Source organism: Taudactylus pleione, unplaced genomic scaffold (assembly GCF_031769625.1).
Source record: "Taudactylus pleione unplaced genomic scaffold, aTauple2 ptg001476l, whole genome shotgun sequence".
Taxonomy (NCBI): domain Eukaryota; kingdom Metazoa; phylum Chordata; class Amphibia; order Anura; family Myobatrachidae; genus Taudactylus; species Taudactylus pleione.
Window position 1 is genome coordinate 571,015 of NW_028285874.1, and position 26,701 is coordinate 597,715.

General features: G+C 47.5%; 1 protein-coding gene across 3 annotated transcripts in view; it reads left to right on the plus strand.

Moving 5' to 3' along the window:
- The window catches only part of LOC148442520 (shootin-1-like), a 51,768-nt gene extending 25,351 nt beyond the window's left edge, over positions 1-26,417 (plus strand). For 2 of the 3 annotated variants that reach the window (XM_088463860.1, XM_088463862.1), the window contains 11 exons: positions 7,329-7,426; positions 8,961-9,042; positions 11,053-11,147; positions 11,234-11,380; positions 14,676-14,829; positions 15,031-15,169; positions 16,728-16,789; positions 18,420-18,511; positions 25,253-25,315; positions 25,738-25,900; positions 26,042-26,417. In XM_088463860.1, coding sequence (XP_088319986.1) covers positions 7,329-7,426; positions 8,961-9,042; positions 11,053-11,147; positions 11,234-11,380; positions 14,676-14,829; positions 15,031-15,169; positions 16,728-16,789; positions 18,420-18,511; positions 25,253-25,315; positions 25,738-25,900; positions 26,042-26,178 — 1,232 coding nt within the window. In that variant the 3' untranslated portion in view covers positions 26,179-26,417. The remainder of the gene's footprint in view (positions 1-7,328; positions 7,427-8,960; positions 9,043-11,052; positions 11,148-11,233; positions 11,381-14,675; positions 14,830-15,030; positions 15,170-16,727; positions 16,790-18,419; positions 18,512-25,252; positions 25,316-25,737; positions 25,901-26,041) is intronic. The other variant, XM_088463861.1, reaches the window with a different exon arrangement.
- Positions 26,418-26,701: the final 284 nt, after the last annotated feature.

The following is a 26,701-nucleotide window of genomic DNA, read 5'->3' on the forward strand; positions in this document are numbered from 1 at the left end:
GGATCCCAATAATAATGCTAGTAGCCGTCATCGTTATCGCACTTGTGCCAGCCCTACACTTAGAGCAAAAGATACATCTGAAAATAGACAAAATAATGTGTACACACAACATTCTACAGCCTGTGATACTGTCGGCAGAATTGGTATGATATGCCGGCTGTCGGAATGCCTCCTGTCAAAATACCGACAGCGGCATCCCAATGGTTGGTATCCCGGGTAAGTATACTTACCCCCCCTTCTCCCCCTAACCCTCCCTTTTTATAGCCTAACCCTCCCCACCTCGCATCCTAACCCTCCCCCTTAGTGCCTAACCCTAACCCTCTCCCCTAGGGGTGCCTAACCCTAACCTCTGTCACCTGTTGGCATGCCCTTACTGAACTAATGGTGCCCATACATCAGACAGCTATCAGGACGGATAAGGGAAATCCAACAACATTTTGGAATCCTCCATTCACCGATTCTAGCCAAAAAATTCTGAGGATCGGCGAGTCTGTTTTTTTTTTTTAAATGCTGTATTTTGCTGAATAATCAATGTCCATCGATCAGCGTTTTTGATCAGTGTCGGCAGACTGAGGAATCAGCCCGTAGAGGTATGGGCCTCAGATTACCTGGGAAAGCCACGTTACCCCCATTTACCCCCCTTTCACTCACAGGTGGCAGTGGGTCTGACTTGTGTATGTGCTTGCGTACGATTGGCTCCGGAGCGTGCGCACTGCCGAAAACACTCAAGATTGGTCAGCTTAACCAACTTACGCTCAACTCTGGGACATTTATGAAAATTTGTGCAAATGAAAAACGGGGCACAACCCATAGCCACCATTCCAGTTACCGCAGCTGTAATCAGGGCTGCGCATGCGCCGATTATGTGAACGGAACGGCGCATGCGCAGCACTGATTACAGCTGCGGTAAGGTAAGACTAGGCAAGGAAAAGTATCTATTTTCCGAAGAGCTGTCATCACAAAAATGACAGCTTTTCGGAATAGAGGAGGAATGGTGAATTCCTTTGGTAATTAGGTAGAACTCCATGCGAGTTAGGAATGTGCGCCGGACCATTTTTGCTGAATTTGGATTTGGCTCTGATTCGTCGTCCAGATGTGGATTTGCCAAACCTGCCCTGACTGGATTTGGATTTGGATTTTTTTACAAAAATTGCCAAAAACAACTAAAATCACGTAATTATTAACCTCAATAACATTCATTTCTAGTCAGTCAATTTAGACCACCTCGCAGCTTACAATATTATTTTCACCATTATTGGCCAAAGGCTACAGTGAGCTGGCTGGTTACTAAGCAACAGAGCAATGGCACAGACACCACAGGTTAAAGCACATCTATGAAACATTGCCACACAGCAGTGCCAGAAATGAAAGGTAGTGCAAGATGGAATTGTCCTTTGGGATGTGGGGCACAGCCAGCAGAGTCACAGTGCTTGTATACACAGTGGGCTACAGCCTAAGGAGTCACAGTGCTTTTATACACATTGGACTAAGGCCTAAGGAGTCATGGTGCTTGTATACACAGAGGGATAAGGCCCAAGGAGTAACAGTGCTTGTACACACAGAGGGCTAAGGCCCAAGGAGTCACAGTGTTTGTATACACAGAGGGCTAAGGCCCAAGGAGTCACGGTGCTTGTATACACAGAGGGATAAGGCCCAAGGAGTCACAGTGCTTGTATACACAGAGGGATAAGGCCCAAGGAGTCACAGTGCTTGTATACACAGAGGGATAAGGCCCAAGGAATCACGGTGCTTGTATACACAGAGGGCTAAGGCGCAAGGAGTTACGATGCTTGTATACACAGATGGCTATGGCCCAAGGAGTTACAGTGCTTGTATACACAGTGGGCTAAGGCCCAAGGAGTCACAGTGCTTGTATACAAAGTGGGCTAAGGACCAAGGAGTCACAGTGCATGTATACACAGAGGGATAAGGCCCAAGGAGTCACAGTGCTTGTATACACAGAGGGATAAGGCCCAAGGAGTCACTGTGCTTGTATACACAGAGGGATAAGGCCCAAGGAGTCATGGTGCTTGTATACACAGAGGGATAAGGCCCAAGGAGTCACGGTGCTTGTATACACAGATGGCTACAGCCCTAGAGTCATGATGCTTGTATACACAAACAGCTACGGCCCTAGGAGTCATGGTGCTTGTATGCATAGTGGGCTAAGGCCCAAGGAGTCACAGTGCTTGTATACACAGAGGGTTATGGCCCTAGGAGTCACAGTGCTTGTATACACAGAGGGATAAGGCCCAAGAAATCACAGTGCTTATATACACAGATGGCTATGGCCCTAGGAGTCACAGGGCTTGTATACACAGTGGGCTAAGGCCCAAGGAGTCATGATGCTTGCATACACAAACAGCTATGGCCCTAGGAGTCACGGTGCTTGTATACACAGTGGGCTAAGGCCCAAGGAGTCACAGTGCTTGTATACACAGAGGGTTATGGCCCTAGGAGTCACAGTGCTTGTATACACAGTGGGCTAAGGCCCAAGGAGTCACAGTGCTTGTATACACAGAGGGTTATGGCCCTAGGGGTCACAGTGCTTGTATACACAGTGGGCTAAGGCCCAAGGAGTCACAGTGCTTGTATACACAGAGGGATAAGTCCCAAGGAGTCACGGTGCTTGTATACACAGAGGGATAAGGCCCAAGGAGTCACAGTGCTTGTATACACAGAGGGTTATGGCCCTAGGAGTCACAGTGCTTGTATACACAGTGGGCTAAGGCCCAAGGAGTCACAGTGCTTGTATACACAGAGGGATAAGTCCCAAGGAGTCACGGTGCTTGTATACACAGAGGGATAAGGCCCAAGGAGTCACAGTGCTTGTATACACAGAGGGATAAGGCCCAAGGAGTCACAGTGTTTGTATACACAGACAGCTAGGGCCCTAGGAGTCACAGGGATTGTATACACAGTGGGTTAAGGCCCAAGGAGTCATGATGCTTGTATACACAAACAGCTACAGCCCTAGGAGTCACGGTGCTTGTATACACAGAGGGCAAAGGCCCAAGGAGTCACAGTGCTTGTATACACAGAGGGTTATGGCCCAAGGAGCCACAGTGCTTGTATGCACAGCGGGATAAGGCCCAAAGAGTCACAGTGATTGTAAAAACACAGAGGGCTAAGGCCCAAGGAGTCACAGTGCTTGTATACACAAAGGGATAAGGCCCAAGGAGCCACAGTGCTTGTATGCACAGCGGGATAAGGCCCAAAGAGTCACAGTGATTGTAAAAACACAGAGGGCTAAGGCCCAAGGAGTCATGGTGCTTGTATACACAGAGGGCTAAGGCCCAAACAGTCACATTGCTTGTATACACAGAGGGATAAGGTCCAAGGAGTTATGGTGCTTGTATACGCAGAGGGATAAGGCCCAAGGAGTCACAGAGCTTGTACATACAGAGGGATAAGGCCCAAGGAGTCATGGTGCTTGTATACACAGATGCTATGGCCCTAGGAGTCATGGTGCTTGTATACACTGTGGGCTAAGGCCCAAGGAGTCTCAATGCTTGTATACACAGAGGACTAAGGCCCAAGGAGTCTCAGTGCTTGTATACACAGAGGAATAAGGCCCAATGAGTCACAGTGCTTGTATACACAGAGGGATAAGGCCCAAGGAGTCACAGTGCTTGTATACACAGAGGGATAAGGCCCAAGGCATCACAGTGCTTATACACACAGTGGGCTAAGGCCCAAGGAGTCACGGTGCTTGTATACACAGAGGGATAAGGCCCAAGGAGTCACGGTGCTTGTATCCACAGATGGCTACAGCCCTAGAGTCATGATGCTTGTATACACAAACAGCTGCGGCCCTAGGAGTCATGGTGCTTGTATGCATAGTGGGCTAAGGCCCAAGGAGTCACAGTGCTTGTATACACAGAGGGTTATGGCCCTAGGAGTCACAGTGCTTGTATACACAGAGGGATAAGGCCCAAGAAATCACAGTGCTTATATACACAGATGGCTATGACCCAAGGAGTCACAGGGCTTGTATACACAGTGGGCTAAGGCCCAAGGAGTCATGATGCTTGCATACACAAACAGCTATGGCCCTAGGAGTCACGGTGCTTGTATACACAGTGGGCTAAGGCCCAAGGAGTCACAGTGCTTGTATACACAGAGGGTTGTGGCCCTAGGAGTCACAGTGCTTGTATACACAGTGGGCTAAGGCCCAAGGAGTCACAGTGCTTGTATACACAGAGGGATAAGTCCCAAGGAGTCACGGTGCTTGTATACACAGAGGGATAAGGCCCAAGGAGTCACAGTGCTTGTATACACAGAGGGATAAGGCCCAAGGAGTCACAGTGTTTGTATACACAGACAGCTACAGCCCTAGGAGTCACAGGGCTTGTATACACAGTGGGTTAAGGCACAAGGAGTCATGATGCTTGTATACACAAACAGCTACAGCCCTAGGAGTCACTGTGCTTGTATACACAGAGGGCTAAGGCCCAAGGAGTCACAGTGCTTGTATACACAGAGGGTTATGGCCCAAGGAGCCACAGTGCTTGTATGCACAGCGGGATAAGGCCCAAAGAGTCACAGTGATTGTAAAAACACAGAGGGCTAAGGCCCAAGGAGTCATGGTGCTTGTATACACAGAGGGATAAGGCCCAAGGAGTCATGGTGCTTGTATACACAGAGGGCTAAGGCCCAAACAGTCACTGTGCTTGTATACACAGAGGGATAAGGTCCAAGGAGTTATGGTGCTTGTGTACGCAGAGGGATAAGGCCCAAGGAGTCACGGAGCTTGTACATACAGAGGGATAAGGCCCAAGGAGTCATGGTGCTTGTATACACAGATGCTATGGCCCTAGGAGTCACGGTGCTTGTATACACAGTGGGCTAAGGCCCAAGGAGTCTCAATGCTTGTATACACAGAGGGCTAAGGCCCAAGGTGTCTCAGTGCTTGTATACACAGAGGAATAAGGCCCAATGAGTCACAGTGCTTTTATACACAGAGGGATAAGGCCCAAGGAGTCACAGTGCTTGTATACACAGAGGGCTAAGGCCCAAGGCATCACAGTGCTTATACACACAGTGGGCTAAGGCCCAAGGAGTCACGGTGCTTGTATACACAGAGGGATAAGGCCAAAGGAGTCACAGTGCATGTATACACAGAGGGATAAGGCCCAAGGAGTCACAGTGTTTGTATACACAGGAATAAGGCCCAAGGAGTCATGGTGCTTGTATACACAGAGGGATAAGGCACAAGGAGTTATGGTGCTTGTATATACAGAGGGTTACGGCCCTAGGAGTCACGGTGCTTGTACACACAATGGGCTAAGGCCCAAGGAGTTACGGTGCTTGTATACACAGAGGGATAAGGCCCAAGGAGTCACGGTGCTTGTATCCACAGATGGCTACAGCCCTAGAGTCATGATGCTTGTATACACAGAGGGATAAGGCCCAAGAAATCACAGTGCTTATATACACAGATGGCTATGGCCCAAGGAGTCACAGGGCTTGTATACACAGTGGGCTAAGGCCCAAGGAGTCATGATGCTTGCATACACAAACAGCTATGGCCCTAGGAGTCACGGTGCTTGTATACACAGTGGGCTAAGGCCCAAGGAGTCACAGTGCTTGTATACACAGAGGGTTGTGGCCCTAGGAGTCACAGTTCTTGTATACACAGTGGGCTAAGGCCCAAGGAGTCACAGTGCTTGTATACACAGAGGGATAAGTCCCAAGGAGTCACGGTGCTTGTATACACAGAGGGATAAGGCCCAAGGAGTCACAGTGCTTGTATACACAGAGGGATAAGGCCCAAGGAGTCACAGTGTTTGTATACACAGACAGCTACAGCCCTAGGAGTCACAGGGCTTGTATACACAGTGGGTTAAGGCACAAGGAGTCATGATGCTTGTATACACAAACAGCTACAGCCCTAGGAGTCACGGTGCTTGTATACACAGAGGGCTAAGGCCCAAGGAGTCACAGTGCTTGTATACACAGAGGGTTATGGCCCAAGGAGCCACAGTGCTTGTATGCACAGCGGGATAATGCCCAAAGAGTCACAGTGATTGTAAAAACACAGAGGGCTAAGGCCCAAGGAGTCATGGTGCTTGTATACACAGAGGGATAAGGCCCAAGGAGTCATGGTGCTTGTATACACAGAGGGCTAAGGCCCAAACAGTCACAGTGCTTGTATACACAGAGGGATAAGGTCCAAGGAGTTATGGTGCTTGTATACGCAGAGGGATAAGGCCCAAGGAGTCACGGAGCTTGTACATACAGAGGGATAAGGCCCAAGGAGTCATGGTGCTTGTATACACAGATGCTATGGCCCTAGGAGTCACTGTGCTTGTATACACAGTGGGCTAAGGCCCAAGGAGTCTCAATGCTTGTATACACAGAGGGCTAAGGCCCAAGGAGTCTCAGTGCTTGTATACACAGAGGAATAAGGCCCAATGAGTCACAGTGCTTTTATACACAGAGGGATAAGGCCCAAGGAGTCACAGTGCTTGTATACACAGAGGGCTAAGGCCCAAGGCATCACAGTGCTTATACACACAGTGGGCTAAGGCCCAAGGAGTCACGGTGCTTGTATACACAGAGGGATAAGGCCAAAGGAGTCACAGTGCATGTATACACAGAGGGATAAGGCCAAAGGAGTCACAGTGCATGTATACACAGAGGGATAAGGCCCAAGGAGTCACATTGTTTGTATACACAGGAATAAGGCCCAAGGAGTCATGGTGCTTGTATACACAGAGGGATAAGGCACAAGGAGTTATGGTGCTTGTATATACAGAGGGTTACGGCCCTAGGAGTCACGGTGCTTGTACACACAATGGGCTAAGGCCCAAGGAGTTACGGTGCTTGTATACACAGATGGCTACTGTCTTAGGAGTCACGGTGCTTGTATACATTGTTTTTTTTGTACACACAGCCACTTGTGAGTCTTGACACTTTAATCAGCAGAGTATAGCGCAGCATACATCAGCGTGCAGTGTGCCCCCTATACACAGTCACTTTACCAGCACAGCCGCTTGTGAATCTCTGGACACTTAATTGCCCCCTTATACAGCTACTTAATCAGCAGAGTATAACGCAGTGCGGAGCGTGGGAGAGAACTGGTGCAGAGTCCCGGTCTCTGCGCCTTTTGTAGAGCCGAACTCTCGCGAGAATCCGACATCAGGAGGATAACGATCAGCCTCGCAGTAGGATCGGGTAGACTCGGATCCCCGATGTTCGGAGCGGTTCGGATTCCACAGAATCCGAACCGCTCATCCCTAGTTCTAAACCTAATTGCCTCCAACAATATGTTAGTAATGATGAATAGGCCCCTATACCTCTTACCGTAAGATATTTGTTTCTAGATTTGCAGGAAACAATCAGGAAACTGACGGAAGAAAAAAAAGAGATCACAGAGGAACAGGAAGAGATGAAATGTCAGATAATGACATCACAGGAGGAGGTAATAATCCGCTGAGAGATAAAATGGCGGTATCCGCTTCTATTGTACATATGCCATCGCCTGCTAACACATCGTACATAATAATGTCCTCCAACACTGGCGTCTAGGGCCTGATTCTGACGTGGATGCAGATACGTCTGTATGCTAATGTATGCTAATGAGACTGGCGATTCTGAGCACACTGAGACGCCCACTTACAGCTAATCCACTTCGGTGTGTCTTTAGCTGCACCATTGGGCGATCGGACCATCAAAACTTGCACCAGTCTGTGCTGTTAGCTTGTACCTCAGATTCAGGCCCCTAATTACATCATGTCTGACATATATAGCTGATCCTGCCACATCAATATTTTCTGGGTAGTGAAAAAGATCTTCACCATCCAAACTGCCCTGCAGGCAAAGCCAAACCGTACTTCCAGGGAGCCCTTCAGCTGTTGCTCCTCTGCCCTGTTCCATTGCACGGTACCTTACACAGAGGCCCGTCGAGACACCTCGTGGGCCTTAGTGATACAGGGGGGTGTGGCTATGTCTGGAAGGTGTGGCCACACTACTCATTAATAAAATAGAATAGAATCCTTCTCCAAAGCTCACTTGGGCCTCAGTAAGTTGTAGCTGCTCCCCTACCCCTCTCGGCACCCCTGCTTATACTATAACCTTGGATAAAGTACCAACCAATCGGCTCCAAACTGTCATTTTTCAAGCACAGCCTGTAAAGTGACAGTTAGGAGCTGATTGGCTGATACATCTCCCCCGTATTTAGTAATGTACCTCACTCGTAATGTGCCATACTCTGGGCGTGAGTGGGACAGCTCTTTCCCATGCGGCCGCGTCGGTCTGCTTACTACCTTATCCTAATGCCAGTATTCGCCTGTCTATGCAAGTATCCATCTGTCTTCATGCGGAAGGGCGGGATGCCCACTGTTTTTCATCCCACCGCATTTAGGGCGGGATGTACTAAACTGAAAAATGCAGTAAAATCCCCGGAAATGTAATTTTTTGGGGTGTATCGGATTTCCCATATTTACTAAGCAACGGTGGGTAACACCATCTTCAGGTGGCGTTACCCAATAGAATATTGTGGGCTTCTTTTTTCGGGACGTACCCTGAGAGGGATCCCTCCCATCTCCCCCAGCGGCGCGAGCATCCTTCTGCTTAGTACAACCCGCCCTTAAGTTTGCGTCTTACTCAGAGTGAGGCCCTCGGCGCAGATAACTCTCTCTCATACCTCACATCTGTGAGGACGTTGATCCAAGACACAGCATAAACCTATAAAGAGTGCGTGCGTAATACTAAAAGATCTCATTGTTCTTTTCAAAACACACAGAGAGGCGTCTTAAACTTGCTGTCAGTTATTTAGGTTTACTGTCTCTTTACTGTCTAATCCCTCCCCCTTCCCCTGGGCCCGCGCTCTATCATTCACTGCTTTTAATCCATTTGTATACGTCCCTCGCTGATTCTCTGTGACCCCCTCCCCATCCCTATGTAGACATTGATTTATCAAAAAAAGTGAGCGGTCGGATTACTTTTTATTTTAGGTGCAAGATGAGCGACTGAAAAGGAAAATTCTGTCTTTGAAACTTGAAAAGTGTGAAAGAAGGTTTTTAAAGCTAAACAGAGGTACAGTAAGTGTTTTTATCGTTTATCTTCCAAACGCAAAATGGTACAACGGAATATATTATAGCGCAATGCAACGAGCGAAACTTATTATGGGGGGGGGGTAAGGAAACTAAGGATGAGCAAAGTTGCCGTGGAACGGGCTGTTTTGCACAAGTCTGCAGTTGCGGCGATGAAACATTTGATCCTCGCTTTTGCTGCGTCATTCTGACCTGCACCTGTAAATTCTGCTGCATTTCTAATCTGAGAATAGATCTGGGGCAGTGGCCGTGTTGATTCTTTCTGCTCTGGGGATGGGGTACAGTAATAAGGGAATTCAAGACAGCCCTAAAATGAGGAAGTGGAACTTCAGCCTGAGAAATGTGCAGACTTCCACGGCCAGATGCAGAATAAGGGAAATATTCCATCGGACAGATTTGAAAATGTTGCTCCTCCCCACCTGGAACAAAACGGGCCCAGACGAAGCCAGTGGGCCTGATTCAGACTCGGTCGCAAGCGCTGAGCACTCGCAACCGGGTCAATGGTGGCCCACAGAGAATGCACACGACGGAGCCGGCTCCGTTGTGCGCATGTGCGAGACCCGGCTAGCGACGGGCAGTCCGTCGCTCGGGTCTCGCAACAAAGGGGGAGAGCTGTTGATGTTGAGTGACAGCTCGCCCCCTTTGGTGGACGGGCCGGGGGGGTGGCTGCCCAAACGGAGGAGTTCCCATGAGAACGCCTGCCGTTTGGGGCTGGCCCCACTTACATCACCAGTGATAGAGCCGAAATCTCTCTGGGGCTTGCGGCCACGAGACCTACCACAAGGTCAAGACCATCGCGGAGCATCATCATGGCCGCTCGCAATAGCTGTGGGTGATCACCCACAGCAATGTGAGCGGCCAAGAGGCCGATCCCCCCCAAAAAATGCCCGGCCTTGATTCAGAGCGAGCACTCTGTCAGAGCGAGCGCTCTGAATCAGGCCCTGTGATCATAGCATGACGTTTCAAGTTGGCCTTGGATGACACTTGAACACACCTATAATCAAGTCACAGCAATGAAGAGATTTCGGGAGCATGACCAGAGCACTCGCAACCGGGTCAATGGTGGCCCACAGAGAATGCACACGACGGAGCCGGCACCGTTGTGCGCATGTGCGAGACCCGGCTAGCGACGGGCAGTCCGTCGCTCGGGTCTCGCAACAAAGGGGGCGAGCTGTTGATGTTGAGTGACAGCTCGCCCCCTTTGGTGGACGGGCCAGGGGGGGGTGGCTGCCCAAACGGAGGAGTTCCCATGAGAACGCCTGCCGTTTGGGGCTGGCCCCACTTACATCACCAGTGATAGAGCCGAAATCTCTCTGGGGCTTGCGGCCACGAGACCTACCACAAGGTCAAGACCATCGCGGAGCATCATCATGGCCGCTCGCAATAGCTGTGGGTGATCACCCACAGCAATGTGAGCGGCCAAGAGGCCGATCCCCCCCAAAAAATGCCCGGCCTTGATTCAGAGCGAGCACTCTGTCAGAGCGAGCGCTCTGAATCAGGCCCTGTGATCATAGCATGACGTTTCCAGTTGGCCTTGGATGACACTTGAACACACCTATAATCAAGTCACAGCAATGAAGAGATTTCGGGAGCATGACCAGAGCAGTTGGCGTGATGCAAACACATGTAGTGACTGTACAAAGCACCGGCGGCCTCCATAGATTCACGGCCGGATTCAGATGTAGGATCAAATTAATTGAAAGAGAGATTTGCACGAAACCATGTTGCACTGCAAGTGAGGCAGATTTAAAATGTGCTTCCAACTACGCTCCACGGGGGTTAATAAATGACACTACTACTAGTAATAATAATAATAATAATAATAATAATAATAATAATTATTATTATTATTATTATTATCTGTTTATAAAATAATGCAAATGGAAAAAATGTCCCCATCTTATATGTAAACACACACAGACACACACACACACGGACACACATGTAATGCAGATTTCATATAGGAGACAATAACTATGTATATTATGCTCAGTATCGCTTGCAGTTTCCCGGGAATATACCAACATGGTGAATCAGCTGGAGAAGGAGGAAAACTTGAGGCATCAGGCTGAGCTGTATGCACACAAGGTATAGTGACCAGCCCCATCAATGTTCCTGATAATGGAAGTAGGACCACAATCAGAGATTCCCTCACTAATCATCCCCTTCCCCAGATGCTGAGTGAGCAGAAGGCAGCTTATAGGCAGAGCATGATCCTGATGCAGAATGTGGAACCCAGTGAGATGCTGGTGAAGGCTCTAGAGGACATCCGCTCTCTAACTACGACCTTGGAGGAAACCAAGCAAGAACTGCAGACAAAGGTGACCAGTGAAACGCGTGTGTTCATCTCATACATGTACACCAGTACCATGTGTCCACCTCATAAATATTTACTGTATTTATTTTATAATCGTACATTTTGTACACTACACAAATTTCAGACAAGGGGACAATTACATTTTTTTTGACATTTATTTCACTATTATTTTATATAAATGTAGCAATAAAATGTATGTCTAGTCCTAATACAGTCTGTGGGCCTGATTCAGCACCGATTGCTGCGTAATCGCACTCAGGTTTGCTGCGAAAATATGCTAATGTTTGCAATCACACAGCCAGCATAGAGACGCGCATCACCACTATCTCACATCCGTAAGACCTCACAGTTCTGCGTATACATCGGTAATATTGAGGAACATCGGAAGGCCACACAGAATTACAGCATCGACCAATCTGCGTACACGGTTGCAGTGGCGATCCATGCTGAATCAGGCGCTGTATTCCACCGTCACACCCATATTTGTGCAGACTCATAGGGGACTCTACCTTTATCATCTAGGACTTAATCACCCGATTAATGATGAAAAACCTGTGTATTTGCCTTGTCATTGCCACCCATGGTTTTACTTTAATCAATCATCAATTTGCTCTGAATTTCAGTTTACCAATTGCATATATTGTTTACAAAGAGACTGAGAAAAAAAATTGAGGATTTAGGGGCTGATTCAGGTTGGTTCGCAAGGCGAGCGTTCGCACGCAGCCGACCGATGTTTGCATATTGCGCATGTGTATGCATCACCGCTGCGTTCGGGAATCATTCGCAGTAAGCACGCAGTTTCATGACACAGTGATTGATAGTAAGTGGCCGTTTGGGGGTGGAGAGGGGGGTTGGTCGGGCGAACGCAGGCGTGCATAATTAAGCCCCTGCCATTGTATATGTAGCCAGAGATAGTTGGCGACAGGAAGTTTAGCAGTTTGTGCGGCAGATCATGGTCAACCACAACTGTGCGTATGGGTTTGGTGTTACTCGATGTTACCGATGTTTTCGCTGACTTGCGGATGCATGTCATGAGAAGTGGGCGGCTTTATACAGTGGTGGGCATCATGGTATAGTGCTGCGGTTGCCGTGTGATTACATTCATTAGCATATTTTCGCAGTGAGCAGGTGCGTGCGAACACAGCCTTGCGAACCAACCCGAATCAGGCCTTTAGTTGCTAGATAGATTAAGGACTTCCAATGATGGCCAGGGAAACCCCAGGTTTATTCTACGTAAGAGTCAGGATCAGACAGAACCCAATGTCCAACCGTTTATCATAGAGATCTGGAATTCCTGGCGTTTGCTCTGTGTTACACAACACCACTGCTCCACTCTGGATTCATATAGGAGTCAAGGCTTTAGTTTAGGCTATGCCATCGTGGGTCATTTCAGAATTATTAGGGACCTATATATTGGCCAAACCCACTCTACTGGATACCACATAGGTCAAAAGTACACGTTTCCACATATATCTTACCTCTGTGCGTTACCAGTCTTATTAAACATAATGCGTGAGCGCCTTGCAACTCGGTAGCGGTGAGCATCTTTTCATGCAACTTTTTACCAAATGCGTCTTGTTAGCAAAGCGATACAAATAGGATGCACAAGCAGTTTCTGCTGAGTAAAATGATATGCAGCATGCCTATATTCTGTGTGTGACTGCGAGGGTATCTGCATGAGAAATGCTACGTTACAGTGTCAGTGGCTGTAACACTGTAATGTAATGTTTCCATAATGAATGGATGATGATGGATAGATGATAAATGGATAATGATGGATGAATTATGATGGATAGACGATGATTAATGGATCAGCTGGATGGATGGATGAGCTTTCACTTGCCTTTGAGAAAGCTGAACAATCCAGTGAAACGCGTAAGTCCGATTGCTCATTTTGGAGTACACTTTGCCTTAATGAGACCTTTACGGATGTTCTGCTCCAGGACATTGACTCCGCTTTACCTGGTATATACCACAAACTTTTGAAGTGATCTAATTGTCTGGCTACATTCAACTAACATCACTCAGGCTCCAGACACGGTGTCTGCATCTTACGGATAAGTCTGAACTGAACACGCAGAACAGAATAGCTATTTCGCATAACAGCGTGATTGCAGGTTCTGCACAGGCTGCAGGAAACTGGCTAGTCATACATCTGGATCTGCCAATTATATCACCAAAAAATATACTTAAAGAAGACTCCAGCTTCCCTCTACTATACATCAGAACTGGTCGTATTGTTCAATTAACAGTACTACCCATTTTCATCTACGTATTGCATAGGTGCGCCATATATACCTAGGTAGGTATAGGTTTAGATACCATATTATTATTTTGTTATACATGTGTTAATATGTATTTTTATTGTTAACCCATACTTATATATTCATTCATTTTTTTTTTATTTAAATTTAAATAATTACATATTATTTTAACTATATTTTGCATGCAGATATTTTTAAAAAGGTATTTTTTATTGACATCATATGAACCATTTATAGCTCACTACACTGTGCTGTCTGTCTATACATTTTTTTCCATGTTCTTTCTTTCATGGGATGGATGATAGAAGAATAGATATATGGCTGGATAGATGGATAATGCATGATGGAAGGATGGATGGTAGATGGCTGAATAGATAAATGGATAATGGATACCTGGATGGATGGATGGATGGATGGACAGATAGATGGATGGCTGGATGGATGGACAGATAGATGGATGGCTGGATGATGGACAGATAAAAGGATGGATAATGGATGGTTGGATGGATGGATAGATGGATGGTGGATGGATAGATGGAAAATGCATGATGGAAGGTTGGATGGTAGATGGCTGGCTGGATAGATGAATAGATGATGGCTGAATGGATGGACAGCTATATGGATGGCTGAGCAGATAGATGGATGGATAGATAGATGGATAGATAGATAAATGGAATAATGGCTGGATGGTGGATGGATAGATGGATGGATAATGCATGATGGAAGAATGGTAAATGGCTGATGGCTGGATGGACAGATAGATGGATGGATGGATTGATAGATGATTGGCTGGATGGTGGATGGATAGATTGAAGATAGATGGATGGATGGATAGATTGAAGATAGATGGATGCATGGATAGATAGATGGTAGGATGGTGGATGGATGGGTAGATGGATAATGCATGATGGAAGGATGGTAAATGGCTGATTAATGGTTGATGGCTGGATGGACAAATAGATGGATGAATGAGGTTATGATTACATTATATACAATGTGACTGCTCTAGCAATGGTTGTTCCTGTCTCCCCACAGGTCAAGAACTTGGAATTACAGTTATCAGAGAGGCCATCACAAGAGGAATTGCTTGTCCTGCAGGAAGACTTACTCACAGCAAATGTGGAGAAACATCAGCTAGAAGAGCAGCTAGAGGCCGAAAAGGGCAAGTGCGCAGTCCTAGAAGAGAGGGGTATGTGATGCTGTATTTCTTCAGGCTTGTAACAAGGGATCAGGCCTAAAGTGTTATCTACAAGTAATAATGTGCTCTATCTAGAACTGATAAACATCAGCTTGTGGCTTTTGAACAATCACTAGACAGCAGGAAGTACCAATCTATAGACATCGCAACATGGCACCGTCCTATATTTCTGATTTCTGTTTTCTGTTGTAGTTAAGTCTTTGGAAGAAGAGCTGAAAGAAAAGGAAACCACCTGTAGCACTCAGGAAGACACAGCGTCGGTGGCGTCTCCTCTTCCTCCTCCTCCACCACCCCTGCCACCTTCATGCCTTTCCTCCAAGACCCCTGAAGAGTAAGGCTCAGATATAAAGCTCTGAGTGCTGAAACCCACAGTCTTATATCCCACATAATAGCTGTCTGTCAGGCCTGTCCACATTCCCATGCTGAGGGCCACATATGTGATGAGCGCATTTCACTTTTATTTTTTTCAAGTTGGCATATAACAATCTACAATACACACAGCGAGGCTTTTAAGGAATTCAGAAGACGCCGGGTTGGGACTAGCTATTTTGACACTAGAAGCCAAGTTATGAGCCCCAGTTACCGTTCCCACCAACACTGTTCACATATTATACCCTTATACCCAACCGTTCCCCCATGCCCACACTAAGCCCAGCACATTATGAACAAAGACCTCACAAAATAAACTGGCACCTCTACATTGCATATTAACATGTACACAGCTTAAAATATTCCAAATTATTTAGCAAAGATATAATGAATAGTCATAAATATAGTAAATCTGACACAACTAATCCTAATTTCCAACATATGCACACAGATGTGTACGGATATTTGGGAGCAGACCCCCCCCTGTCTGTCATCAATGCCCACTTGGTGCAAAAGATGCACATGAAAAGGGGTAAATTTTAGCTTTCGCACAACTGTGCATAGCCCACGTCGTTGATCGCGGGGTCGTTATAGTAGTTAGGTGTTTAGGGCATGTGCTGGATGTTCGATATCTAACATCCAGCACATGGAGGACGATCAGACAACGATATCTGATCATTGTCTGATCGACCCGTGTGTACGGGCCATAAGTTAGTCCAATAGATGGTCCCGTATCGATCTTTTAATACAAAGAACAATCATGAAAATAATATCGATCGTCTCCAGGATCAATATCATTTTCACATGCAGTTGGGGAGTTAGGGAATTGTCACACATGCGCATTTAAAAAGTGGAATCGTTGAGGAACAAGTAAAAACATCACTGCCAGCATCGCAATTTTATTACTCTACCCCTCATCCAAATATCGCAATGTATCTGGCATGAAGATCTACAGTACAGTACAGTACAGAAAGCTCAGTCTTTGATGTCCATACCTAGATTGTGGTGAGAAAGACTGCCCCCCCTTGTCAGGGCAGAGAGTGAGGAGGGGAAGGGTACCATAACATGTAAAGCCAGAGGGTGAAATGAGGAGTTCCAAACCCTAATCCCCCCCCCCCAAACCTAACCCCGCTAGACTCCCTAGTCCTATTCCCCCCCCCCGCAGATAGCGCTAAGGGCGCCCCGGACTTACCTTCGTTCGGGATGGCGTTCCGGCATCAGGATTATGATAGGCGTCGGTATTTCGACACCTATCATAAATCCCTAGCTAGGCATTCCGCTGTCGAGATTGTGACCGGTGGCCTTGCGGTCGCCGGTCACATGACTACATCCTGTTCTACCACCTTTTTGTCAGCCGGTGACAGACTGACCTCAGAATTGCTTGCAATTTCCTTTATAAAATATTATTGCAAAGTAAATGTTTATCCATTGAGGGGAATATTTCAGTGCTGTTATATCATTAGATCTCGGCCACAGAATTTCAAGATAAAATTGTGAGACAAGTCTTCTTCATCTTTCAGCCCCCTGGCATTAATCAAACAGAGGCGCAGGCTACAAGGATCGGAGAGCTCCACTGAAACAGGTAAGTGCTGACAACTTAGCCCACACTGAGGGCCTGATTCAGAGATGTACGTAATGCCGATATTTATGCAGTTTACCGATTATCGTAGTAATGCTGGACGTGTGATGTCAGAGAGCCTGTGCAGGATGTGTGATGTCAGAGAGCCTGTGCAGTACGTGTGATGTCAGAGAGCCTGTGCAGTACGTGTGATGTCAGAGAGCCTGTGCAGGACGTGTGATGTCAGAAAGCCTGTGCAGGACGTGTGATGTCAGAGAGCCTGTGCAGGACGTGTGATGTCAGAGAGGGTGTGCAGTATGTGTGATGTCAGAGAGCCTGTGCATGACGTGTGATGTCTGAGAGCCTGTGCAGGATGTGCGATGTCAGAGAGGGTGTGCATGATGTGTGATGTCAGAGAGGGTGTGCAGGACGTGTGATGTCAGAGAGCCTGTGCAGAACGTGTGATGTCAGAGAGGGTGTGCAGTATGTGTGATGTCAGAGACGGTGTGCAGGACGTGTGATGTCAGAGAGCCTGTGCAGGACGTGTGATGTCAGAGAGGGTGTGCAGGACGTGTGATGTCAGAGAGCCTGTGCAGGACGTGTGATGTCAGAGAGCCTGTGAAGTACGTGTGATGTCAGAGAGCCTGTGCAGGACGTGCGATGTCAGAGAGCCTGTGCAGGACGTGCGATGTCAGAGAGTCTGTGCAGTATGTGTGATGTCAGAGAGCCTGTGCATGACGTGTGATGTCAGAGAGCCTGTGAAGTACGTGTGATGTCAGAGAGCCTGTGAAGTACGTGTGATGTCAGAGAGCCTGTGCAGGACGTGTGATGTCAGAGAGCCTGTGCAGTATGTGTGATGTCAGAGAGTCTGTGCACTATGGAGCTCATTCAGACCTGCTCGCAAGATGCGATCGCTCGCTAGCAAAAAGGGTCCGGATATTTAAATTAAGCGCTCGCACTGCATTGCGTAAGGACCCCCACTATATTTTAGCGAGCTACGGCAAAGTGCGCTCGCAAATGTCTGTAGACGCCCCCGCTTGCCACTCGCAACACACGTCATCTCCGGGAAATGAGGGATTAATCTGGACCATCGTGAGTCTTCAGAGCTGCTCGCAGCCCTTGGGGTTGCCTTAGCCTGCCGCAAGCACAGCGATCAGTGCTGTCTGAAATACATGCAGGTGACGTGTACAATGACGCTACTTTGCTAATTATACACGCCCTTTAAACGGCGTTTTGGCGGCCAGACACGCCTGCATTCGCACATCCACTCCCCCATTCACAAGCTCCTTCCCCTGTTACCTCCCACAAACGGTGCTATCTGTCACTCAAAGCAGCGACCTGAGAGTGGCTTATGTGCTACCAAAATCAGATCGCAATGAATGGCTTGCGCACACGCACTGCAAATTATACGCATGCGCAGATGGGAGAAAATCGCTCAGAGCGAGCGGGTCTGAATCAGGTCCTATGTATGATGTCAGGGAGCCTGTGCAGTTTGTGTGATGTCAGAGAGTCTGTGCAGTTTGTGTGATGTCAGAGAGCCTGTGCAGGACGTGTGATGTCAGAGAGCCTGAGCAGGACGTGTGATACTTTTATACAGGTAATGTATCACACAAGCTCACTGTACTCTAACAAATCTCTGGTCATGTATTTGCAGCCCGCGTTGATGTCAGAGCTGACGCAGTGAGAGAAATGATAGAACGCATAAGGAATGGCGTCATATTAAGGCCGGCTGGGAAATCTGGACAGGTGTGTCTGCTTCGTTATCTCATCCTAGATCAGTAGTGGCGAGAATTAGAGTCACTTCCAGATCAATGTGGCAGAGTAAGATGCTGACAGCGACCACCATGAAATCCTTGCGTTGCACATTTGTTCAGGGAGATGGCCTCCATTATGGGGGGGAACAAATACTGAGCCTTTGCATTTATGGACCCTCCAAAAAAATTTACGTTTGTAAATAGCCCTATTTCATGGTGTATAAATATTAGGGATGTGCGCCGGACTACTTTTGCCGGATTTGGATTTGGTCCTACGCAGTGCCTCCAGTAGTAGTGCCCCCATTAGCAGGCCCCCAGTAGTAGTGCCCCCATTAGCATGCCCCCAGTAGTAGTATGCCCCCCAGTAGTAGTGCCCCCATTAGCAGGCCCCCAGTAGTAGTGCCCCCATTAGCAAGCCCCCAGTAGTAGTTCCCCCATTAGCAGGCCCCCATTAGCAGGCCCCCAGTAGTAGTATGCCTCCCAGTAGCAGTGCCCCCAGTAGCAGAGCCCCCAGTAGTAGTGCCCCCATTAGCAAGCCCCCAGTAGTAGTTCCCCCATTAGCAGGCCCCCATTAGCAGGCCCCCAGCAGTAGTATGCCTCCCAGTAGCAGTGCCCCCATTAGCATGCCACCCAGTAGTATGCCCCCGTAGCAGGCCCCCATTAGCAGTGCCCCCATTAGCATGTCCCCAGTAGTAGTGTGCCCCCCAGTAGCAGTGCCCCCAGTAGTATGCCCCCCAGTAGCAGTGACCCCATTAGTATGCCCCCCAGTAGTAGTGCCCCCAGTAGCAGTGCCCCCAGTAGTAGTAGTGCCCCCAGTAGTAGTGCCCCCAGTAGTAGTATGCCCTCAGTAGTAGTATGCCCCCCAGTAGCAGTGCCCCCAGTAGCAGGCAGTAGTAGTGCCCCCATTAGCAGGCCCCCAGTAATAGTATGCCCCCCAATAGCAGTGCCCCCAGTACCACCCCCTTACAAATACACAAATAAAAAAAGATTAAAAAAAAAACACCTGAATCCCAGCCTCTGCCGCCATCCGCTCTGCTCTATTACGCGCGGAGGGAGCCGAAGACGGAGCTCATGAGTGAGCTCCAATCGTCTCCCTCCGTGCAGCAGCCAATGAGAGTCTGTGTGACTCTCATTGGCTGCTATTACAAACACACAGCTGCCGCTGGCGGCTGTGTGTTTGTGTCTGTGTAGGGCAGACCGCTATCACAGCGCTCTGCCCTACACTAGAGGAGCCCTTACGTCGGATTCTCTCACGAGAATCCGACATCAGGTGGCCGCCGTTCGGCCCCGAACCGGGATCCGAGTCAGGCGGGGAACACCCGAACAGGGTTCGGGTGGACTCGGATCCCCTATGTTCGGATTCCACAGAATCCGAACCACTCATCTCTAATAAATATACCCGGTTATGTTACTATATATGTTCTGTACATGTATTTTATCTTCTTCACGTGTATATATATGCACTATTTGCTGTTCTCATGAATTTAGCTGCAGTGTTGAAAGAGGAGTATACTACCGCGCAGACTCCAGTCTTCCTGTTCTCCAGGGTGGCTTCAAGCCCTGTCCCAAGATGGCCCCCAAGCTCACTACTGAGCATGTGCAGGCTCCATCTTGTCTTTACTGTCTAGAGTGACATGATGGGAGACAGAATTCTAATACTTTACTCCTAAGAGAGAACTTGGTTATTACGTGTATATAAAGCTGCTCCAGATCCTTGCACCGATACCTGTTTGCAGCATACACTCACCAGCTGGTCGGCTGTATAGAAGCCCGCTTTGCTTGAGCTCCATTCCAGTAGCCATATGCATGTAACAGTGAGTACGGCTGTCCCTACTATACTTTAATGAACCAACAACACTGGTTAAGTAACTGGGCTGTTCATAGTTTGAGTCATCCGCTGGTGTGTGCTTATATAACTCTATATATATATATATATATATATATATATATATTAGGGGTGAGCGGGTTCGGATTTCTGAAATCCGAACCCCCCCGAGCCCCCCCGATCCGAGTCCGATCCGAATCAGGCTCGACTTTTCCCGCCTGACTCGGATCTGAAATCGAGGCAAAACGTCATCATCCCGCCTTCCGAGTCTCGCGGGTTTTGGATCCTATATAAGGTACCCGCGTCGGCACCATTTTCTCACTCGGCTGTGGACAGTGAAGAGGGAGGGTGGGAGTTAGAGCTGTGTAGTGTAGTGTAGTGTAGTGCTGCTGTTGTCCACTACTTCAAAGTCCTTAGGGGCTGGCTGTGTTGTGCTGTGCTGCTGTTGTTAATAGGGGCTGTGTCCACTACTTCAAAGTCCATAGGGGCTGGCTGGACTGTGTTGTGCAGTCAGTCAGTCCACTCCAAAGTCCTGTGCAGTGTCCCAGTCCTAAAGGGGTGCTGTAGTGTTGTCCAGGGGGTGCTCTGTCCATCAGGGGTGCTCCCCCCCAGTGCTAAAAAAATAATATATTTTCTGTGTTTGTGAATTGTGTGCGCAGTAGCCGCACGTGCATCAACAAAGTAGTGCCAAGCGTGCGCCTGTGTCATAAGTAAAGGGCCGGCTGGCTTGACCGTTAAGGGTGCTGTAACCCCCGAAAGTACACTCCAGTCCAAACCCAAAAAAAAATTATTTTCTGTGTTTGTGAATTGTGTGCGCAGTAGCCGCATGTGCATCAACAAAGTAGTGCCAAGCGTGCGCCTGTGTCACAAGTAAAGGGCCGGCTGGCTTGACCGTTAAAGGGTGCTGTAACCCCCAAAGTACACTCCAGTCCAAACCAAAAAAAAAATTATTTTCTGTGTTTGTGAATTGTGTGCGCAGTAGCCGCACGTGCATCAACAAAGTAGTGCCAAGCGTGCGCCTGTGTCATAAGTAAAGGGCCGGCTGGCTTGACCGTTAAGGGTGCTGTAACCCCCGAAAGTACACTCCAGTCCAAACCAAAAAAAAAATTATTTTCTGTGTTTGTGAATTGTGTGCGCAGTAGCCGCACGTGCATCAACAAAGTAGTGCCAAGCGTGCGCCTCTGTCATAAGTAAAGGGCCGGCTGGCTTGACCGTTAAGGGTGCTGTAACCCCGAAAGTACACTCCAGTCCAAACCAAAAAAAAAATTATTTTCTGTGTTTGTGAATTGTGTGCGCAGTAGCCGCACGTGCATCAACAAAGTAGTGCCAAGCATGCGCCTGTGTCATAAGTAAAGGGCCGGCTGGCTTGACCGTTAAAGGGTGCTGTAACCCCCGAAAGTACACTCCAGTCCAAACCAAAAAAAAAATTATTTTCTGTGTTTGTGAATTGTGTGCGCAGTAGCCGCACGTGCATCAACAAAGTAGTGCCAAGCGTGCGCCTGTGTCATAAGTAAAGGGCCGGCTGGCTTGACCGTTAAAGGGTGCTGTAACCCCCAAAGTACACTCCAGTCCAAACCAAAAAAAAAATTATTTTCTGTGTTTGTGAATTGTGTGCGCAGTAGCCGCACGTGCATCAACAAAGTAGTGCCAAGTGTGCGCCTGTGTCATAAGTAAAGGGCCGGCTGGCTTGACCGTTAAAGGGTGCTGTAACCCCCAAAGTACACTCCAGTCCAAATCAAAAAAAAAATTATTTTCTGTGTTTGTGAATTGTGTGCGCAGTAGCCGCACGTGCATCAACAAAGTAGTGCCAAGCATGCGCCTGTGTCATAAGTAAAGGGCCGGCTGGCTTGACCGTTAAAGGGTGCTGTAACCCCCGAAAGTACAGTCCAGTCCAAATCAAAAAAAAAAATATTTTCTGTGTTTGTGAATTGTGTGCGCAGTAGCCACACGTGCATCAACAAAGTAGTGCCAAGCGTGCGCCTGTGTCATAAGTAAAGGGCCGGCTGGCTAGACCGTTAAAGGGTGCTGTAACCCCCGAAAGTACACTCCAGTCCAAACCAAAAAAAAAATGATTTTCTGTGTTTGTGAATTGTGTGCGCAGTAGCCGCACGTGCATCAACAAAGTAGTGCCAAGCGTGCGCCTGTGTCATAAGTAAAGGGCCGGCTGGCTTGACCGTTAAAGGGTGCTGTAACCCCCAAAGTACACTCCAAACCAAAAAAATATATATTTTCTGTGTTTGTGACTTGTGTGCACTGTGGCTGCACGTGCATCAACAAAGGAGCAGCGCCAAGCGTGCGCCTGTGTCCCATAAGTAAAGAGCCGGCTGACTCATTTCTTAAAGGGTGGTGTAACCCACAAAGTGCACTACTCTCCAGCAAAAATAAAAAAATATTTTCTGTGTTTGTGTGCGCTTTAGCCGCACGTATATATATCAATATAACATAAATGGAGGACCAAACTTTCTCCGATAAAAATAAAATAGGGAAAGATCAAGAACCACTTCCTCCTAGTGCTGTTGCTGCTGCTGGGAGTTGTTCATCATCCCAGAGAGGAAGTAGGAACATCACTACTTTTACTAAACAATTGACCCTCCAACAGTCCCTAGCGATGAGGATGAAGTACGACAGCAGTCATCCTGAAGCAAAACGTATAACTGAGGCCTTGACTGCTATGTTGGTGTTAGACGTGCGTCCGGTATCCGACATTAGTGCAGTGGGATTTAGACAATTGATGGAGGTAGTGTGTCCTCGGTTCCAAATCCCGTCTAGATTCCACCTGCATCCTCAAAGCAGCAGCGACAAGCGTGCGTCTGTCTGTTAAAGGGTGGTGACACCCTCAAAGTGTGCTACACAAACAATTAAAATATTGTTCTTTTTTTTCTGTCTTTGTGAATTGTGTGGGCTGTAGCCGCACCTGCATCCTTAAAGCAGCAGCGACAAGCGTGCGTCTGTCTGTTAAAGGGTGGTGTAACTCTCAAAGTGCTCTAAAAAATAAAAAACTATTTTTTTTATGTGTTTGTGACTTGTGTGCGATGTAGCCGCACTTGCATCCTCAAAGCAGCAGCGACAAGCGTGCGTCTGTCTGTTAAAGGGTGGTGACACCCTCAAAGTGTGCTACACAAACAATTAAAATATTGTTCTTTTTTTTTCTGTCTTTGTGAATTGTGTGGGCTGTAGCCGCACCTGCATCCTTAAAGCAGCAGCGACAAGCGTGCGTCTGTCTGTTAAAGGGTGGTGACACCCTCAAAGTGTGCTACACAAACAATTAAAATATTGTTCTTTTTTTTTCTGTCTTTGTGAATTGTGTGGGCTGTAGCCGCACCTGCATCCTTAAAGCAGCAGCGACAAGCGTGCGTCTGTCTGTTAAAGGGTGGTGTAACTCTCAAAGTGCTCCAAAAAATAAAAAACTATTTTTTTAATGTGTTTGTGACTTGTGTGCGATGTAGCCGCACTTGCATCCTCAAAGCAGCAGCGACAAGCGTGCGTCTGTCTGTTAAAGGGTGGTGACACCCTCAAAGTGTGCTACACAAACAATAAAACTATTCTTCTTTTTTCTGTCTTTGTGAATTGTGTGGGCTGTAGCCGCACCTGCATCCTTAAAGCAGCAGCGACAAGCGTGCGTCTGTCTGTTAAAGGGTGGTGACACCCTCAAAGTGTGCTACACAAACAATTAAAATATTGTTCTTTTTTTTTCGGTCTTTGTGAAATGTGTGGGCTGTAGCCGCACTTGCATCCTCAAAGCAGCAGCGACAAGCGTGTGTGTCTGTCTGTTAAAGGATTACATCGGTGACAGCATCCAAGTAGGCATGTCAGACAGTCCGTACCTGTACTGGCAGGAAAAAGAAGCAATTTGGAGGTCCCTGTACAAACTGGCTCTATTTTACCTGAGTTGCCCCCCCTCCAGTGTGTACTCCGAAAGAGTGTTTAGTGCAGCCGGGAACCTTGTCAGCGAAAGGCGTAGGAGGTTGCTTCCACAAAATGTGGAGAAGATGATGTTCATAAAATGAATTATCAACTCTTCCAGGGAGACCAGCCTCCAGAACGTACAGAGGGACCTGTGGTTCCAGCAGGGACGAATTAATACTCTGTGAGGATGAGGATGTACACACTGAAGAGGGTGAGGAATCGGTGGATGAGGAGGATGAGGATGACATCTTGCCTCCGTAGAGCCAGTTTGTGCAGGGACAGATAAATTGCCAGCTTGTTTTGTGGGGGCCCAAACGAACCAATCATTTCAGCCACAGTTGTGTGGCAGACCCTGGCGCTGAAATGATTGGTTTGTTAAAGTGTGCATGTCCTGTTTATACAACATAAGGGTGGGTGGGAGGGCCCAAGGACAATTCCATCTTGCACCTCTTTTTTTTCTTTGCATTATGTACAGTTTGGGGCCTAGTTTTTCAATGCCATCCTGTCTGCCACTGCAGTGTCACGCCTAGATGGGTCACGTGTTTGTGCCGCCCACTCGTGTCGCTTAGCATAGTCATCCAGCTACCTCGGTGCAACCTTTTGGACATAAAAACACTATTGTGAGGTGTGAGGTATTCAGAATAGACTGGAAATGAGTGGAAATTAAGGTTATTGAGGTTAATAATAGCATAGGAGCAGAAAAACCTACAAATTCTGTGAATTTAGCTGTTTTTATGCTTTTTTTCAAAAAAATACAGATCCAAAACACAAAACCCAGAACCCAAAACACGGAAGGGTGGTTTTGGCAAAACCAATCCAGATCCAAAACACGAAGAAAGATCCAGATCCAAAACCAAAACACAAAACAGGAAAAGTGGCCGGTGCACACCCCTAATATATATATATATATATATAGCAATAAGAACACCTGCACATACATCATTTCCAAAATGTGGAAAAATGAATTATTTAATTACCTTATTTCACTGCTGTCACATTTAGGACCTGTCTGCAGTATCCAAGAAGCGTGAGAGCGTCATCAACGAACTGCATGGGATGCTGAAGGTGAGTGGCGGGATAGTGCCTCTTGGGGCTTCCCACCAAAGTGTTCATTGTATTATAACAGTGGAAATAAATGTGAAGGTTTATGTATCAGAAACATTGTGCTGCCTACACTATTGTATTTTGCGGGTAGCAACGCATCTGAAAAAGCGGCTATTACATTCCTGAGTGTATCTGTTGTCAGCTACTTTACCTTGAGAAGAAAAATGGCGGCTGAAAATTTCCCAGCAACCCACGTGGTCCAGGCCTCAGACATTACGAGTCAATATCCATTGAAGCAATCTTTCAAAATGATTGTTTTATTGACGTTTAATAAGTACCTGCAGGAGATTCTCCAGGCTACTCACATTTAAACAGACTCCTGGATTAGGAGTAAGGGGAATAGACAGTGACTGGCTTATCCACCAGATGTCTCTTTCTTGCAGGACGCCATGAGGAAACCAGCGCGGAAAGCAAGTCGTCGCAAGTTTAGCGGCAAAGTTAAGGACAGCGAGCTGGATTTTGCGCTGCAGAGGCGACGGCTGATCGTAGATATTCCCCTGCAGGCTGACGGGACCACGGATGCACAGGCACCTACTGAGGAGAAAGGTGTGTTTAAAAACTTGTATCAGGATTTAGCATTAGCGGTAGGACCCAGGGCCGCTAAGACTGAAAGGCGGGTTTTTATGTACAACATCCACACTTCTAAATCCATGTTAATAAGCTATAACCTACTAACTCTGTTTCCAGCAGATGGAGCAGACCCCAGTGGTGACGTGCAGTGTAAAGAGGACAGCCCCTCTGTTATAAGGCGGAGACTGAAAACCTCAAACTTACAGAAGAGCCGGAGGAAACGCTTGGGGACAGGAGAGGTGCTGTGGCAATAGCGGCACAGGATCGGCGCTGAGGACCCTTACTGCAGCTGTACACTTATAATGTGGGGAAAAGCATCGGATAGCAGCGTCCAAGACACAGGCCCTCCTGCTCCATCCATCTGCTTCACCCATGTAATACCCGAGACCGGCTTAGCACAGTGCCACCCTACATTACCGGCTATACAAGAGGCTGCCACTCAGCCAGATGATGGAAGAAGTTCTGCACTAGGAGCATTGTCATTCCAGGACAGAAAGAGTGTACAATATTTCTGGAATAAATCTTCTCTTATGGAGTATTTGCTTCTTTGTCTGACTGAGTGGCGGCTTATCAGTCTTTCTGCACTTTCACAATTTACCCTTTGCTGTGATAGTAATTTGCAACTGAATGGGCCCTACTACCACTAGTGAGGTCTTCATGATAGAATGTATAACTGTATATGCCAAACATATGACCAGTGACCAGACCGTATACACAGGCACAACACTGCTCAGTCTCATTTACCAGTCTATGGGGTCTATTTACTAAGCAGTATTA